General features: G+C 40.6%; 1 protein-coding gene across 2 annotated transcripts in view; it reads right to left on the reverse strand.

Moving 5' to 3' along the window:
• Positions 1-1,239: 1,239 nt before the first annotated feature.
• Positions 1,240-14,983, reverse strand: part of IPO8 (importin 8) — a 74,293-nt gene continuing 60,549 nt past the window's right edge. The window contains exons 22-26 of one of the 2 annotated variants that reach the window (XM_019544613.1): positions 10,048-10,253; positions 8,381-8,474; positions 7,992-8,122; positions 6,201-6,317; positions 1,240-4,615 (exon numbers count right to left, since the gene is read on the reverse strand). In XM_019544613.1, the coding sequence (XP_019400158.1) occupies positions 4,518-4,615; positions 6,201-6,317; positions 7,992-8,122; positions 8,381-8,474; positions 10,048-10,253 (646 nt within the window). In that variant the 3' untranslated portion in view covers positions 1,240-4,517. Of the gene's footprint in view, positions 4,626-6,200; positions 6,318-7,991; positions 8,123-8,380; positions 8,475-10,047; positions 10,254-14,983 lie in introns of both variants that reach the window. The other variant, XM_019544612.1, reaches the window with a different exon arrangement.

Consider the following 14,983-nt stretch of genomic DNA (forward strand, 5'->3'; position numbering starts at 1 on the left):
GAGCCATTTGACTGTGTGGGTGCCAACACCACAGTCCCCCAGTTTTTTAATGAGAACGGGGTGAGAGACAGTGTCGAAGGCCTTCTGAAAGTCCTGAAAGACTATGTCCACTGCTACCCCGGCATCTAAGGATTTGGTGACCTGATTGTAGAAGGCCACCAGGTTGGTCTGACAGGACCTGCATCTATTAAACCCGTGTTGGTTGCCCCTAAGCATAATCTCCCCTGCTGCCCCCTCGTGGACATGCGCCAGAATAATTCTCTCAAAAAGCTTACTTATTTTTACTTTGTTTTACTTGTTTCTGTTCCAGATTAATTCCTGGTCATGCATAAGTTCCCACTTAGGGAGACTGGCCTCTCTTGCAATTAGGACTCTGTACTCTGGTAAGTACACTCTTACCTCAACTTTTAGAAAAGATAAATTCAAGGAGAGAGAAGACACATCTCCAAGTACATTTTGGGATCTGTAACACCTGTCTATATTAGGAACTAAGTATGGTAGCACTGTTTCTCTCATGCTACAGTCAAGGAGGGTGTCAATATGTTTGTATTGTCTGTGTTTGACAAAGGAGAGGTCTGGCTCTAGAAACAGACACTCATGATCAGACAGCTGCACGAGACTCACAGCTATAATCTTTTAAGACTTTGTTTTATGTTGTTGTTTTTTAACCTTTCTACCCAATCAGAACACCCTCTGAGGCTGAAGGTTTGATGGAAGATACCAGACAGAGCACTAAGGAGGCATGCTGTCCAGGATTCTTCAAGCTAACAAGGGCCTCAAGGCACTTGTAGGGCTCAAGAATCCTGCAGTCCTCATATCTGCTGTTGTCTGTTAATAGTTTATGTAATCCATCAGTCCACCAAACAGACTGAACATTTCCACATGGACAAATGGTAAACTCTAAAGGAGTAACTCCTTTAGCTCTATAGTTCTCTCACCAGAAAAGCCCTTTTTCCTTCTGAAGGAAAAAATGTCACATTGTCACTCTGTATTGTATTGTTGACATGTTTTGTCTCAGACTTGGCTATAACATGTCAATTTTAATCAGACTGTGGACTCGTTTTCTCCAGTCAAATATTCTGCTTTTTTTCCTGGAGCTAGTCATTATAGTAATAGGTTTTGCTTTGGTGTGATAGCAGACCATGTTCTTCCCCTTTCAGAGAAAAGACACCAGAGTAAAAAGAGAAAACCAAAACTTCTGGTGAGTCTGATTTTCCTTTTAAGAATGACAGAACAGCATTTGAAATTCAACACCCAGGACCAGTTAATTTTATCTGGAAAAAAAGAAGCTTATCATATAAATTAACACTTGCTAGAATTACCTACACAAAGCTAATTTAATACATAAGCTCCCATGGCATCCATATAATCACTTTCACACATCAGTGAGCATGGGCACAGGGCAGTACAAGTTACTGGTTATCAGCCTTTGTTTTATTTTACAATACATTCATAAGTCTCTGCATTTTCAAAGAGAATTAGATCATGCTCAGTTCACTGTTGCTGTTGCTGGTATCTGATATTTCGTGGTTACCTTGGCTTCAAAGACAGGTCCCTTTAACACAGTACAAGCTGGACACAACTCAGGAAAAGCCCCAGACTCCTTTACCTACTATGATCATCTATAAATGTACACATATCATGTTAAAACAGAACCACATGTAAAGGGGGAGGCTAAAGGCCCCATACATCATCTTCAATGAAATCCCTTTTCAAAAAAGGAATAAAATAATTAATGTTTGCTTTTGCCAGGGGAAACATTTGCTCATGAATCTCTTGGGAAAGGGAGAGCTATTAACCCTTTTCATGCACTGTCCCCTAAGACATCGCCTCTGACCCAAACTGTGAAATAGGCAGCAAAGATTCCAGACACCACACTGCAGATCAAAACCCACTGAAAGAAACATCTGGATGAAATTTCCTTGGCATTTCATTTCAAAAGTATACAAGAAGCAGAGTTTGGGAGCAACCAGGGTTTAAGTGGGTGGACATAAAGATGCCACTTATGCAAGAGTAGATTTCTGCCTGAACATATTACTTCCTAAAAGCTAGCTTGGGACTATGCCAGTGTTTGAATTAGCTTTTCCCCCCTGTGTTCTGGCGGGGAGAGGGCTTGAAGAAAATTTCCCTTACGATCTACCATTTTATAAATAAACAAAGAATTATACTTGCCTAATCCCTACTGAGGGGAAAGACGCTTCTGTTGTCTATTGTGGGTAGGGAAATCAATGCCATCCACTTCTGAAGAATGTTTTTAAAATTTGTGAAGAATGTTCTAGCTTCCATGGTTTCAAAGAAATGCAGATTAAATTGAACCTAGAGTGATGTAAAACTGTCCTAACACTGAAAATAGACATTTCCAGGCGACAAATGATGTAAGTGCCTGATTATTAAAAAAGGATCAAGCATCTGTCATCTGATAATGAAGCCTTTTTAAGGATCTCATATTGATCAGTAAAAAAAATTGTCACTTTTGAAGATTCACACTGCCATAGCTTTCAAACTTTTCTCATGCTTTAGCAAAGGAAAAACATGTCAAAATGTCAGCAATTTTCATAGCTGCTATTCAGAAATCTGGATACAGTAGTGAAAAACTGAAAAGATTCAAGTTATTTTTACTTGGCAGCTGCTTTGAAAAGTCTGTAAAAGCTGGAGCAGAGATCAGCTCTGGAGTGAACCTAACACAAGGCTCAGGAATGGGTAAAGTAGTAGAGGACCTTCTACCCCACTGTAGTAAAGATTTGGGGGCAGAAGAGAGAATGCTCTTTTTCCAGCAGCCAGGTAAGAGAGGGCTTCAGATTTATCAGACATCTACAGCCTAGAGGTTAGCATAGAAGATGAATGCTGTGAACAGGATCCAAGCCTGGCACCTTCTCACCCACTGCAATAGCAGAAGTTGTGGTGAAAGGGGAAGGAGGGGCCAAGTTTTTTCACACAGGCATCATTCCCGACAGAAGGCTCATCAACTCTACGTGTTAGTCTCTGGTTAACAGTTGTCTGGTAAATATTTTTGGGCCCTGAACAAATGAACATGCACAAAGACACAAAATCTGAACTAAAGATTCTATTGCCAATCCTCATTTTAAAATGTTTAACTATTTTAAGTAACACTATCATTTCACCTTGTTAACTCCTTAGTCAGAGCAAAGGGGGTTCTATGCAAATCAATATTTACTTGGTGTCTGGTTAAAGACAAGTTTTGCAAACAAATAAACAAACACCCAGTTATACATTCCGAATATATGAGACTAATCTTTTAAACTCAGAAAAATTACAGGTGACCAAATATCAACACAGGGTAGGAAGGGCCACATGGAATGTAGAGCAGAAATTTACATATACAAGAGTAAGGATTTGAGGGGTTTCCCCCACTCCATTAAGATAAAATATTGCTCTAAATGTTTTGGACTCTATTTGTTCAGTACTACAGCTGGAATGATGAGTTACTAAAAAAACTAAAAGGAATTTCCAGGATCTCCAAATAGTTCATGTGACCAGACTCTGGAATAGACTCCCAGTGGACACCTACCCTCGAGATCTTCAAAGGAGACTGGATACTCACCTTGCTGGGGTTATTTGACCCCAGCAGTCTTTCCTGCCCAGATTAGGCGGGGCTGGACCCAATGATCTCACATGGTCCCTTCCAGCCCTAAACATCTATGAATCTGTCCGAATCTGTAAAGCTTGGTATTTAGCAAGAAACCTGAAACTACAAAGGTGTCCAGCAGAACATCTACTTGCAAAGGCTTGATCATTGACACCATTTGTGAAGATGGAAGTTAGTATCAGTGCTGGTTTGGGATCAGAATCTGCAAGGTCATGAGTGTCATTACAACTCAAAATGGCAGCAGACAGGTTTCAAGGACACGGGCTGAGTTGGAGGCTAATGGAAATAATTTAAGAAGATTGTAGAAGATCTGCATATTAATAAGAACCCTTGACACCACCAGTGTATGTTTTACACTTCCCAAAGACACTTCCCAACACAAAGTTTTGCATCAAATAGGGAAGCTGAGATGACTTTTTTTGAATCCAGCAATGTGTATGCCACTGACATATAACTAAGTCATGTAATAAAAGGCAGATAACCGGAAAACATGAAACAAAGGCTTACAGTGTATCTAGAAATGTCCTTACACTTAAAAAATTACAATGCGCTTTAAAATTCATTTGTTCAGGCAATCCATGTACAACAGAAGGCACTGTTATCCATATGAATCCAGCAATTCTGCACGGCAAAAACCTGAGAAGTGCAACTCAATTAGATTCAACTGGGCCCCTCCCAGTCATTCAGTTTCCTTGAGGACAGGACGCTTTCTTTTCAGTCCATCAAATTAAAAAAAAAACACCACAAGAATTTGTACATTACAGTAGCTGGTTAGAAAGAGCATTCTGGTGGGGGAAGTGCACCACTGTATCCCAGGGAGCCTTCTGCAGCATAACATTACCCTCCCCTAACCACTCAGAATAAGAATGCAATGATGAGACCCTTCCCACAGTCCTTTACAGCTTCTCATTCAGTTGCCACCAGGAGCACTTCCACCAAAGTTAAATGATGGGATGAGTCCTTTGTTGTCAAATGTGTAGCCACTTTGTTGTTCTATAGTCTTACTCTCTAAAATTGACAGAAAGAAAAAGAAGATATAAAAGTGGTTTGTGTGGGGCAAATCTCTCTCTTCTACACAGCCCTGCTCAGAAGAAGATTATGAATCAAACTCTCTCTGCTGCCAAAAAAGCTTCAGTCTTAGCATGCAGTTGCAGTAATAAAAAATATAATCTACTACTACAATTTAACATATAAACACAGACATGTAGGTCTAAAACAGAGACTGAGAGATGACTTAATTGTAGCATAACTATACATGACATTACTCTGCACGAGAATTTATTTCCAGCAATGCAGGTCTCTTTTTTGTCTATTTATTATTAATAAGTACTTTTAGTGGCAAAACATTAAATGCATTAAATATACTATGGTTTATTGTACTCTTGAACACAGGGATGGCTAACAGTTTCTGACAGCCTTAATCGACTCTCCACTTAAACAATTTGAATCTGAAAATCTAGCTCAGACCCTATTTAAAGAGTTCCATCTGCCAGAGAGCAGTCAACCGATTGAAAGAATATAGATGAACCTGCCTCAGACAGGGGGTTGGATTTTTTTAAAATTTAAATCATATTTTCTTATTTAATCATATTTTTTATTTTTAAGATACTTTAAAAATAAACTTATATAAAGATATTTTTAATTTATGATACATTAAAGCTCAAAGATATTATCATGGAATACGGATAATAACTTCTAATTATATATTGTTTGAGACAATATATTCTTGAAACCTTTTTAGAAGTTTTATAAATGGGTCACCAACAAGCCATGGGCTGTATCAGGGGCCCAATATTATGGGGTTCCCAAAGGCTCCTCTATAGATTAGTAAAAATCAGAGAAAACCACTCTACCCAATGCGACTTAATGCTCAGTTTAGAAGATCCCATTAAGCATCTCTGTAATGCTTAGTTTCAGTTCTCAAACTGTGGATTTGTGTCTCCAAAGATCATAGACAGACAAGGTACTTTGTCTAGATGTGATATCTTTTATTGGACCAACTAAATAGTTGGAAAAATTGTTCTTTGCAAGGTTTTGGACACACATGCCCTTCTTCAGACAGAGGGAGAGTTTGTTGTCTCCAGAGATAACATCATTGCTGACAGCAGTATATGGAGATGAGAAACAACAGACCTGATTACCCACTGATCAGCCTTCTTGTCTCTTTGCAAGCTTGTGTACACACAGTCAAGCCCTTACCTTTCTCTAAAAGTGCAAAGTTTCAAGAAGTTAAATGAATAAAGGATATCAAACAACAGAAATGTTTTTGTAGAAAACAATTAAATTGAGGCATCCTGACCAGTGATTTAAACTGTGGTTTAAATCATGATTTAAATTTGATTTAAATCAAATCCACTCTGCTAGAGGTCCCTTCCAGCCCCAACTTTCTATGATTCTAACACAACCTCAGAGCAGAGGGACAGCATGGGAATACACATAATTTAGAGTTAAGTTTTACCTAAGACCCAGGCTCAACAGTATATATAGACGCATGTTATATAGTGCATGCATATGCATCTTATATAATTGTAACACTTCTATAGGCAGTCCTGGAGTTCCTACAACACATAAAATATCCCCAGAAATGACTGACCTGCTGCACTTCGCCGCTGTTCTGCCAGTGTATAAATTTCTTGAAGCTGTTTCTTCTGATCATCGCTAAGTGGTGCTGTTAGTGAATGGTACCATGCTGCATCCCGGCTCTGCACCGCTGTCAAAAGAAGGAGTGGATGTAGAGTGATTACCGATTTGGAGATTTGGCTCCATTTGGCGGCTGAATTTCTGAATCCGAATCGGGAGACCCATTAAAAGGTCTCCGATTCGATTTGGAGAGATATGAAGATTCAGATCGGCCAGGGATTAGGATAGGCCCCAGCTCCCAGACAGCGTGCAGCGCCCTGGCAAGCTGCACTGCGTCCGCGCCATGGCAGCTGCTGCGTTGCACAGGGGGGGTTCTGCCATGAGCCCTCAGAGGCCCTGATCCCTGCTGCTGCAGCCAGTGTGTGGGGGGCTTTTTTTTCCTTTTCTTTTTTTAAGTGCTGGGTAGCTGGGCTGGGCAGGGGATGGGACCAGGCAGGGCAGTCAAGGGGGCTTCTCTTGCGGTTCCCCCCACCCAGGCAGAGGCAGGCACAGCTGGAGGAGCCACAGGAGAACCTGCAACTGCCCAGCTGTGCCTGCCTCTCCCCAGCAGATACGAACCTCAGAATCAGTGCCGAATCTCTGATTCTGATTTGGCTGAATCAAATGGGAACAGTGATTCAAATCACCAAATTGAATCACTGTCCTCTGAATCAGCTGAATCCAAATCTGAATTGAATACTTTCCTATTCGCACAGGCCTAATTACCAGCCTACACTTCAGAAGAACATAAGAAGAGAGAGACAGGAAGAAGAAAATCATAAATAAAGATAACTGTGGGTGCATCTACATGACCACGATGATGTAGCATCCACAGGCAAAACCTGTGATGCCACAGCTATGTTTCAGTAGTGACGCACTCCCCCCTATTATAATGCATCGCTATGGTGAAGTAGTGCTTAAAAATAACCGTGCATGAGGAAGTACTAACCTTTAGTACTTTCAAAAGGGAATACTAAAAAATGGCGCAGTAACAAGACCATAGCGGCATGTGTACACATGCTTTGCATGTGGTTAAAAAAGGACCCATGTCTCAACACAGGTTAACATCCCTGTCAGCTTCTCACAACATAAATGAAGGTGGTTTGTTTCTCAGAGGGGTCAAGTCTGAGGAGCTCTTTATTAAGCACGTGCTTTCCTGCAATAAGAAATTAATGCGCTTCAATCTGTGTCCAATATTCATAGTCCAGTACAATTCTATGGTGAGAATGCAAGTATTTCATTTAAGAGACTCTTTTCAAAATTAAAAATTACTGTAGTTTTAGAACTTAGGCAAAGGAGAAACACTGTTTTCTTAGGGTACTGACTGAAGCATCCAGCTATACTCTACTTAAAGCACATTTTTAAATAGATTAGGGCCATTCACTTACATTTTTTTCCAAAGTTGTGAGAGAAAACATGACAGAGTCCCATTTTCACTTAGAACTTTAGTTGGATGTCTACAGATCACTGAACGTTCCCCTCAGTATTCACTACCCAAAGACTCCAGGGTTACATTAGAAAAAGAGAGTTAGAAAGCAAAGCTGACTAGCAGAAAGTCTGATTATTTTTCAGATATCTAAGCTAAGGGACATTCAAATAGGAATGACAGCTTAAATGATGAAGAAAACATGCAAACAAGCTCATCAGTTATTTTCAGTCTGGGTAATCTAAGACGTTACATTAACGTAAGTAAGGCTTTTACAAAATGTTTAACACAAAGATGCCTCTATACTGGTTTATGATAGTAGAGTTGGAATGTACATACTTAATAGTGCTTGTGTAAAAAACTGATATTCATCTACGCCATTCTCAAGGTCAAGAGGGGTACTGAATCCTTCTAGAGCAGTCTCTTCTAATGCATCTTCATCCCAATCGTCATCGTCATCCTCATCATCTTCTTCATCACTACCACCACCACCACCGTTATTATCATCATCATCATCATCACCACCACCATCATCATCACTACTACCACCATCACCAGCATCATCACAACCACCGCTGTCATCGTCATCCTCATCATCTTCTTCATCACTACCACCACCACCACCGTTATTATCATCATCATCATCATCACCACCACCATCATCATCACTACTACCACCATCACCAGCATCATCACAACCACCGCTGTCATCGTCATCCTCATCATCAGCTTCATCCCCTCCTCCGCCACCACCTCCTCCATGATTCTCCTGCATTGCCTGGCCCACTTCATTGGTCTCCTCTTCATCACTTGGGATCTCTTCTGTAAATAGGTTAATGTGTTGGGTTTTTTAAAATAATGCTTACATGAATTACATAAATATTAAGAAACAAAATATGTCTGAAGGGGCCATACTTAAAAGAGAGAAAAGAAAAACTGGACAAAGGGGTTCTGCATGGTATTTTATACAATTTTAAAGTTACCTTTTTTACTAATAATGCCTGAGAATTCTGAAACCTAAAAACTGTTCTTATAAGAGAATTATTTTGTGCCTATGAGTGTGTTCAGGAACTTGAGACTTTTAACAGGTTTCCTTTTTGATATTAATAAAATTGCATTTAACTGTCATTTTACTGTTTAGTAAATACAGTAAATAAAGATTCACATGGATTTTATAAACAGATATCAGGTAGAGAGAGAAAAAAATGCCCATCAAATTTATTACCTAACCTTCACAGTGCTTCTTTAATTGCACATTCACTCAGTTTTGATAACCTAAAAATGTTATATGAACATAAGCAAGGATTTTACAAAATAATTAACTCAAAAGAGCCGCTTTACTGGTTCACCATATGAGACCATTATATCCACAAGAATGTATGTATTTAATAGTGCTCATGAAAAAAATGGATATTCATCTATCATTCTCAAGCTTGAGAGGAGTGTTGTAGGGTTTTAAATAGTTAATTTAAGTGCATAACTCAGGACTACCATGTCCTGCACTATGATTCCAAATATTGCTAACTGACTTAAGATAACATTTTTAGACATAACTGAAGCTGAAAGCATGTTTCTCTTTTGTCAGCTGGACAAAATATGTTGTGTTGGCAATGGGGAGAATGATTTGGAAGGCAAATTACAAGGCACAGAGGTTAGGAGCACACAGCCAGCAAAAACAACTATGTAGTTACCATACTGAATTCCTGAGCTGCAATAAAAGGAGGCAGCTCAACTGCAGCACAATCATGTCTGCAATGGTTACTGTCTAAATACAATTCAGTGCAACCCTTCCTAACCTGAGGAGCTAGGTATAGCAAATTACACATATCCACAAATATCTGTCATGTTAATCTTCCTCAGGAGCAAATTCTCTCAGTTTCATGTTTCCCCATCCTAGTATCCCTGGTTATCTCAATCTCTGCCTTGCCAATCTATTCACTGCTTGTGCCAGCCTCCATCTGGGAGGAAGGACTCCTTAGAGATCCCTTCCAAGTCCATTAACCTTACTCTTTAAACAGCTGAAGAGGAGGCTACTGGGAACTGTTTCTTTCCAGGGACCAAGAATATTGTTACTATAGCACTACCAAATTCCTGCTGGCCTGCGAGTGAAAAGCTAGGTCTCTCTTGCATACCGGTGTACAAAGCAGGTTCCCTAGTTCTGCAACTTTTATTTTGAAAATAATACTGCTCTTTCTGGAAAGTTGCACATACATATTCAGAAAAGGCTTTGGCATTAACATTAGGAGTACGGATCAATTCAAAAGAGGATACATCCAGGAAACCAAGCCATAGATAATCCAGGAGACTAGCTAAAGGCTTACAATGAATGGCAATTTCACATGCCCTTTAAATTAAATCCAGACAAAATACGCTATGTGAAAAGGAGAGATTTTACCATTGTCTTCTGCAATGTGCTTTTCATCTTTAGCATGCTCTTCAGGTACTGTGACCTCGCGTGATGCGCACACTTGCTTTAATCCCAGAAATAAGAGAAGGATTGAAGGAACAATCTGAGCAGCCACAGCATCTACTGCAGGGGGCCGGTTTTGCAACTCCATTAGGATGCTCAGGCCTATTATACACATCTTCCTGTCATGGAGTCTAAAATATGAAAATATAAAATATAAGAAAACAGATGGCCTTAATACGGATATACAGATAAGAGAAGCAGTACTGGACTGTACAGCTTAGACCTATTTAAGCCAGTGGTGCTCAATGTTTTGCATGCTGTGGGGCTGGTCTATAGGCTTAATCAGGCCCCACACACCAGGACTGGACCCCACACAGCCTCAGCTGGTCCCTGCATACTGGGGTCAGGCCCTAGTGCCCTGTGCTGTCCCCATATGCCCAGATTGAGCCCATATAACCCTGCGTGCCTGATCAAGCACACAAGGTCGTGGTCTGCAAGGCTCCCCATGATCCAGGGGCTGGATCTGACCTGCAGGCCAGGTGTTGAGCACCCTGGGCTTAAGCTACAGACGAAGAGAAAAAATGAGTATGAACTGGCCACGAATCATTTTAGGCTGGAAATTAGAAGGTTTTTAATTCTCAGAACAGCAGGGTTAAAGCAGCCTTCCAACAGTGCAGGCAAAACATCTAACCACTTTTAAGATGGAGCTTGATAAGTTTACAAAATGGAGTATAAGACATGGTTGCCTGCAACAGAAAGGAACTGGATTCAATGACCCAGGAGGTCCCTAACATGTCTATGTTCCTATGTATTAATCTACAGTTCCAAAATACATAATTTCCCTATCTAGTAAAATTGGGTGCCCACCTCTCAAGCCCTGGCCACCTTCTTACAGCCACTGAATACTATTTCTGAACACAAAGAAATGTAATGCTAGATAAATATGTTTTAATGACAATGTAACTTATCTGCCTTTTAATAAAACACACAATATAAATCATCATCATTAAACAGAACTAGAAAACTAATGTGAATTGGTTAGATAAGAAGTGTCACATGGAGACTGAAAACTGATAAAAAAGACTATTAAACAAAGAACAACAATAGACAGCAAGATACTGATTTAGGAAATGCTGTCAATGGAGTGCCATAAGGTCTGACTTTATTAACAGTCCATAAGAATGGCTAAAATAAATTTGTGCCATGAAGCTGAACGATATTACAAAACCCAATGAGATCAGAGAAACAAATCAGTAGTAATATTGAATAGCTCCTGTTAGCTGCATGATCATCCTAAAATTATTTTCAGCAGGTAGAAAGTGGCGATCATCCATGACTTTGGCAGAAACTTTTGCTAGCATTACAGGTTTTTTTGAAAAAATGGAAGGATGTGTGTGAAGTCCGGGGAAACTAGATATGCATTTGAACCAATGGTGCGATTCATCTTACAGGTGAACAAGCATTTTACCCACCATTAAAAAAGATTCAATTTCATATTCCATCAAAGCTGTAACATGCCATGGTATTAAGTTATAATAGGCATCAAACAATACACGTAGTTATGGAATTTGCAGAGATATGATACATTAAGTGCTTACACAAAACTGGGGATTTTATTATGTTCCTTACTTTGCTAGTCCTATTAGGGCTTAGTGAAGCAGTTCCATTCTCTGAGTGGTAGTAAATAGCAATAAACTATTTAAAGAGAGCAAGCACTGTATTATGACCACACTAGCCTATCCAATAGAAAACAAAGTCAACCAGCATATCAAGTTATGTGTTTTGCCTTTTTGGGTTTGGTCATTTCCCTTCATTATCATCCTTGAGAAATTTACTAAGCTGAAAAGAAAGGTGAAGAGTGTCCTCTAGCTTCTAACTTTTAGAATTTTCATCTCAAAAAAAAAAAAAAAAGGAATGCAGGCTAGAGGTGACATTAAGAAGACAGCTGGACTCCTGGGGTTTATTTCCAACTTGTAACCAGAAAAAGTCATCTGGCCACTCAGCACCTCAGTTCACCCATCACTAGCACACATTTACCACCATACCCTTTATAACATTCAGAATGTTGCGAGCCGTCATATTTGCAAAGCCCCAGCTCATTAGATTAAAAAGCGCAGATAGTGCATGTAAATTAAGTACAGGTTAGACAAACCTATGTCTAAGATCATTTAGAGAGGGATGTTTCTTGAAAGACTGGACCAGATAACCTCCCCAAGTCCCTTCTAGCTATATTTCTGTATGGGCAAGGGAATTTCTTCTGTTAATTTTAGTATCGGTGCACCAAAGCAGTAACTGTCATGTTGCACTGTATTTTATAACATGCTTTAATGCTTTAAAGTCATACAATGTCAATTTTAAAATGCAAGACAGAAAACAAACAAAGATGCATACAAACTATAGTAAATAGTGTCTTTCCTTCTTTCTGGACAGCAAATGAGAATACAGGACTCAAATACTGCCAAGAGGACTCAAGTACTGCCATTTGCAATGGATTTATTATTAGGAGTCCAGATGATTTCCCAAATACCAATGGCTTCTGCTCTCAAGCATTTAAACAAGTAGCTGCAAGAATAGCTGCATGCTCTTGAAATCTATTGTCTTTTTGGTGGGCTCAGAAGGATAATAGAGACATCAATGTCCACACCTTTAGTGACCTTGGGGCCAGAGGAAGAGGTCTTTCTGTCTCCTGTCTGCACAGACAATTGGCATGTTGCTTAAATTTAAAGTTCGGTACTCTGCTATGCTAAGGTAATACCAAAAGGGCCAGAAAAACTGAAAAAAACCAAACAAGCCGGTTTATAGTAGGTATGGAAGGATGGTCCAGGCTTCTGCCATTTTCCCCTGAAGAGACCACCTCATTTTAACAAACTTGCCTTTTGCGTGAGGGAACCTGAACACAATTTCCTCCAGCGTTTGTGACTGTTGACCCTGAATTGGTTGCTTGGCTACATGAAACAGTCTTCCTTACTATTCATGTACTCTGCTTGCTGCTTCAACAGCACTCAGGCCAAACCAGTGAAGACAGAAACTCTTATCTTCACATCAGCACAACACACTATCGCTTTTAACAAGCTGTGTGTGGTCTTCCTTATCAGCAAGTCCGTCTGTAGCAAAAACACTTGATCTAGTAACAGACAAAAAGAGCTTAAGGATCTTTTCTACTTTAAATTGAGTACCAGGTAATTCAAAAGAAAATCACTAAGCTTTTCCTGTACTAGTCAGATGTGTCCCTTTGTGCTAAGGAAGAAGATGGTTTCAGTCACACCAATTCATTTTCTTTCTCAGCTGTAGATAACTAGCCATTTCCTTCAGGCTACAGAGGTGAAACCAGCTCTGGTTTCTTATAGCAGAACTTATGCTAAAGAAATACAGAGTATTCATATTTAAAGTATTATGGATGGATTAAACATAGTTTCTTTTGAAAAATTCAACTGGAATTTTAACACTGACTTCAGTAAAACTAGGATTTCACATGACACTAACTTCTTAATCACAACTAAACCTTCCTATTCAGCCCATGGAGAATTCACTTATTTAATGATCATTTTCAAAACGAGCTTGCCTTCCTTTTCACTGTAGAGTCTATAGAAGAATCTCTAATGTCAGAGTAAACCCTGGTCCTACAGAAATGTCTCATTCAAATTTCAGGGCATCAAGGAAAAGGCGACATAATGCAACACAAACCGTTCTACAGGTTCTCTCAGCCCCAAGCCCTTGCTCAATCTTACATCATTCTAGAATACAGCTTTCAATCCAAATGAATACAAGGTAGTAAAACTATAATTATTTACACACTCAAGCCTATATCGTATCTACTCAAATCCAAGATAGTTTTTGTCCCCAGTCAGCATATGGGGGGCGGGAAAAGGCTCATCTTGGGATTCAAGTACCTGCATGGGGCAGGCACTGGTTCACTTCCAGCTTTGGCTCCAGACTCAGAGCTGAACCTGGAGCTGAGTCTTCTTGCCCTAGGCCAGAATGGCTCATCTGGTGGGGGAGGAGGCTCAGTACTGGAAGGAGTGTAAGGGACACTATGGGGGTAGGGGTGGACCTGCAGCGTGTCTGCCCCATGTCTATGTCTACATGCTCATCCCATGCCCCCAACCCCTTTACCCTCTGCTTGGTACCTCCAACCCCAACCAGGTCTGGAGCTGCTGCTGTTTCTCCCTGGCTAGGCCAGGGCCACGTTGCTGCTGACTGCCTTGGAAGAGCAGAGCTGTAGCAGAAGGTGAGGGAAGGCAGAAACATTAGGGGGGCGGGACTGGCAGCAGGGGTCAGACATGGGGGGGCAGGGGGGAGACAGACAGGGACTAGGGAGGCAGAGGGTGAGGGCAGGCTGAAGTGGGGAAGATGGGGGTGGGGAGGCAAAGAATGAGGGGTAGGCTGCAGAGGGCAGCAGGGGGTGTTGGAGGTAGGGAATTGGGAGTAGGCACAGACAAAGAGAGGTAAGCATCAGGGAGGACAGGCACAGAATTGGGGAGACGAGGGACAGGGGTCTAGCCCCTTACCCTTGTTTCTGTTTTCCCCTCCACAGCAGTGCAGGGAATGAATTTCAGATAATCTTCCACTAATTTTCCATGTATAGAACTTAGGGTTGGGTATTTCACTGGTCATACAATTGGTCAAAAATTGTAAAAAATTGCCAGTGGGTTCAAATAATACACAGGAAGAGCATAAATTCCCCATTCTCTTCTGTCCTACTAGTGAGCAGACATGGAAGAAGGGATGCGACATGCACTGCAGAGACCAACTGGCGGCTTCAGGAATGGTATCTTCAGGCGGGCTTTGGCTTCTTTGACAACAACCTGCACATCACGACGAGAGACATGCTTGGGTGGGATGGGCTCCACCTTTCCCCTAAAGGTAAGTGTGTGTTCTCTTATAGGTTGGCGGATCTCCTCCGGTGGGCTTTAAACTAGGC

This window comes from Crocodylus porosus, unplaced genomic scaffold (genome assembly GCF_001723895.1).
Source record: "Crocodylus porosus isolate Cpor-Errol unplaced genomic scaffold, CroPor_comp1, whole genome shotgun sequence".
Classification (NCBI taxonomy): Eukaryota; Metazoa; Chordata; order Crocodylia; family Crocodylidae; genus Crocodylus; species Crocodylus porosus.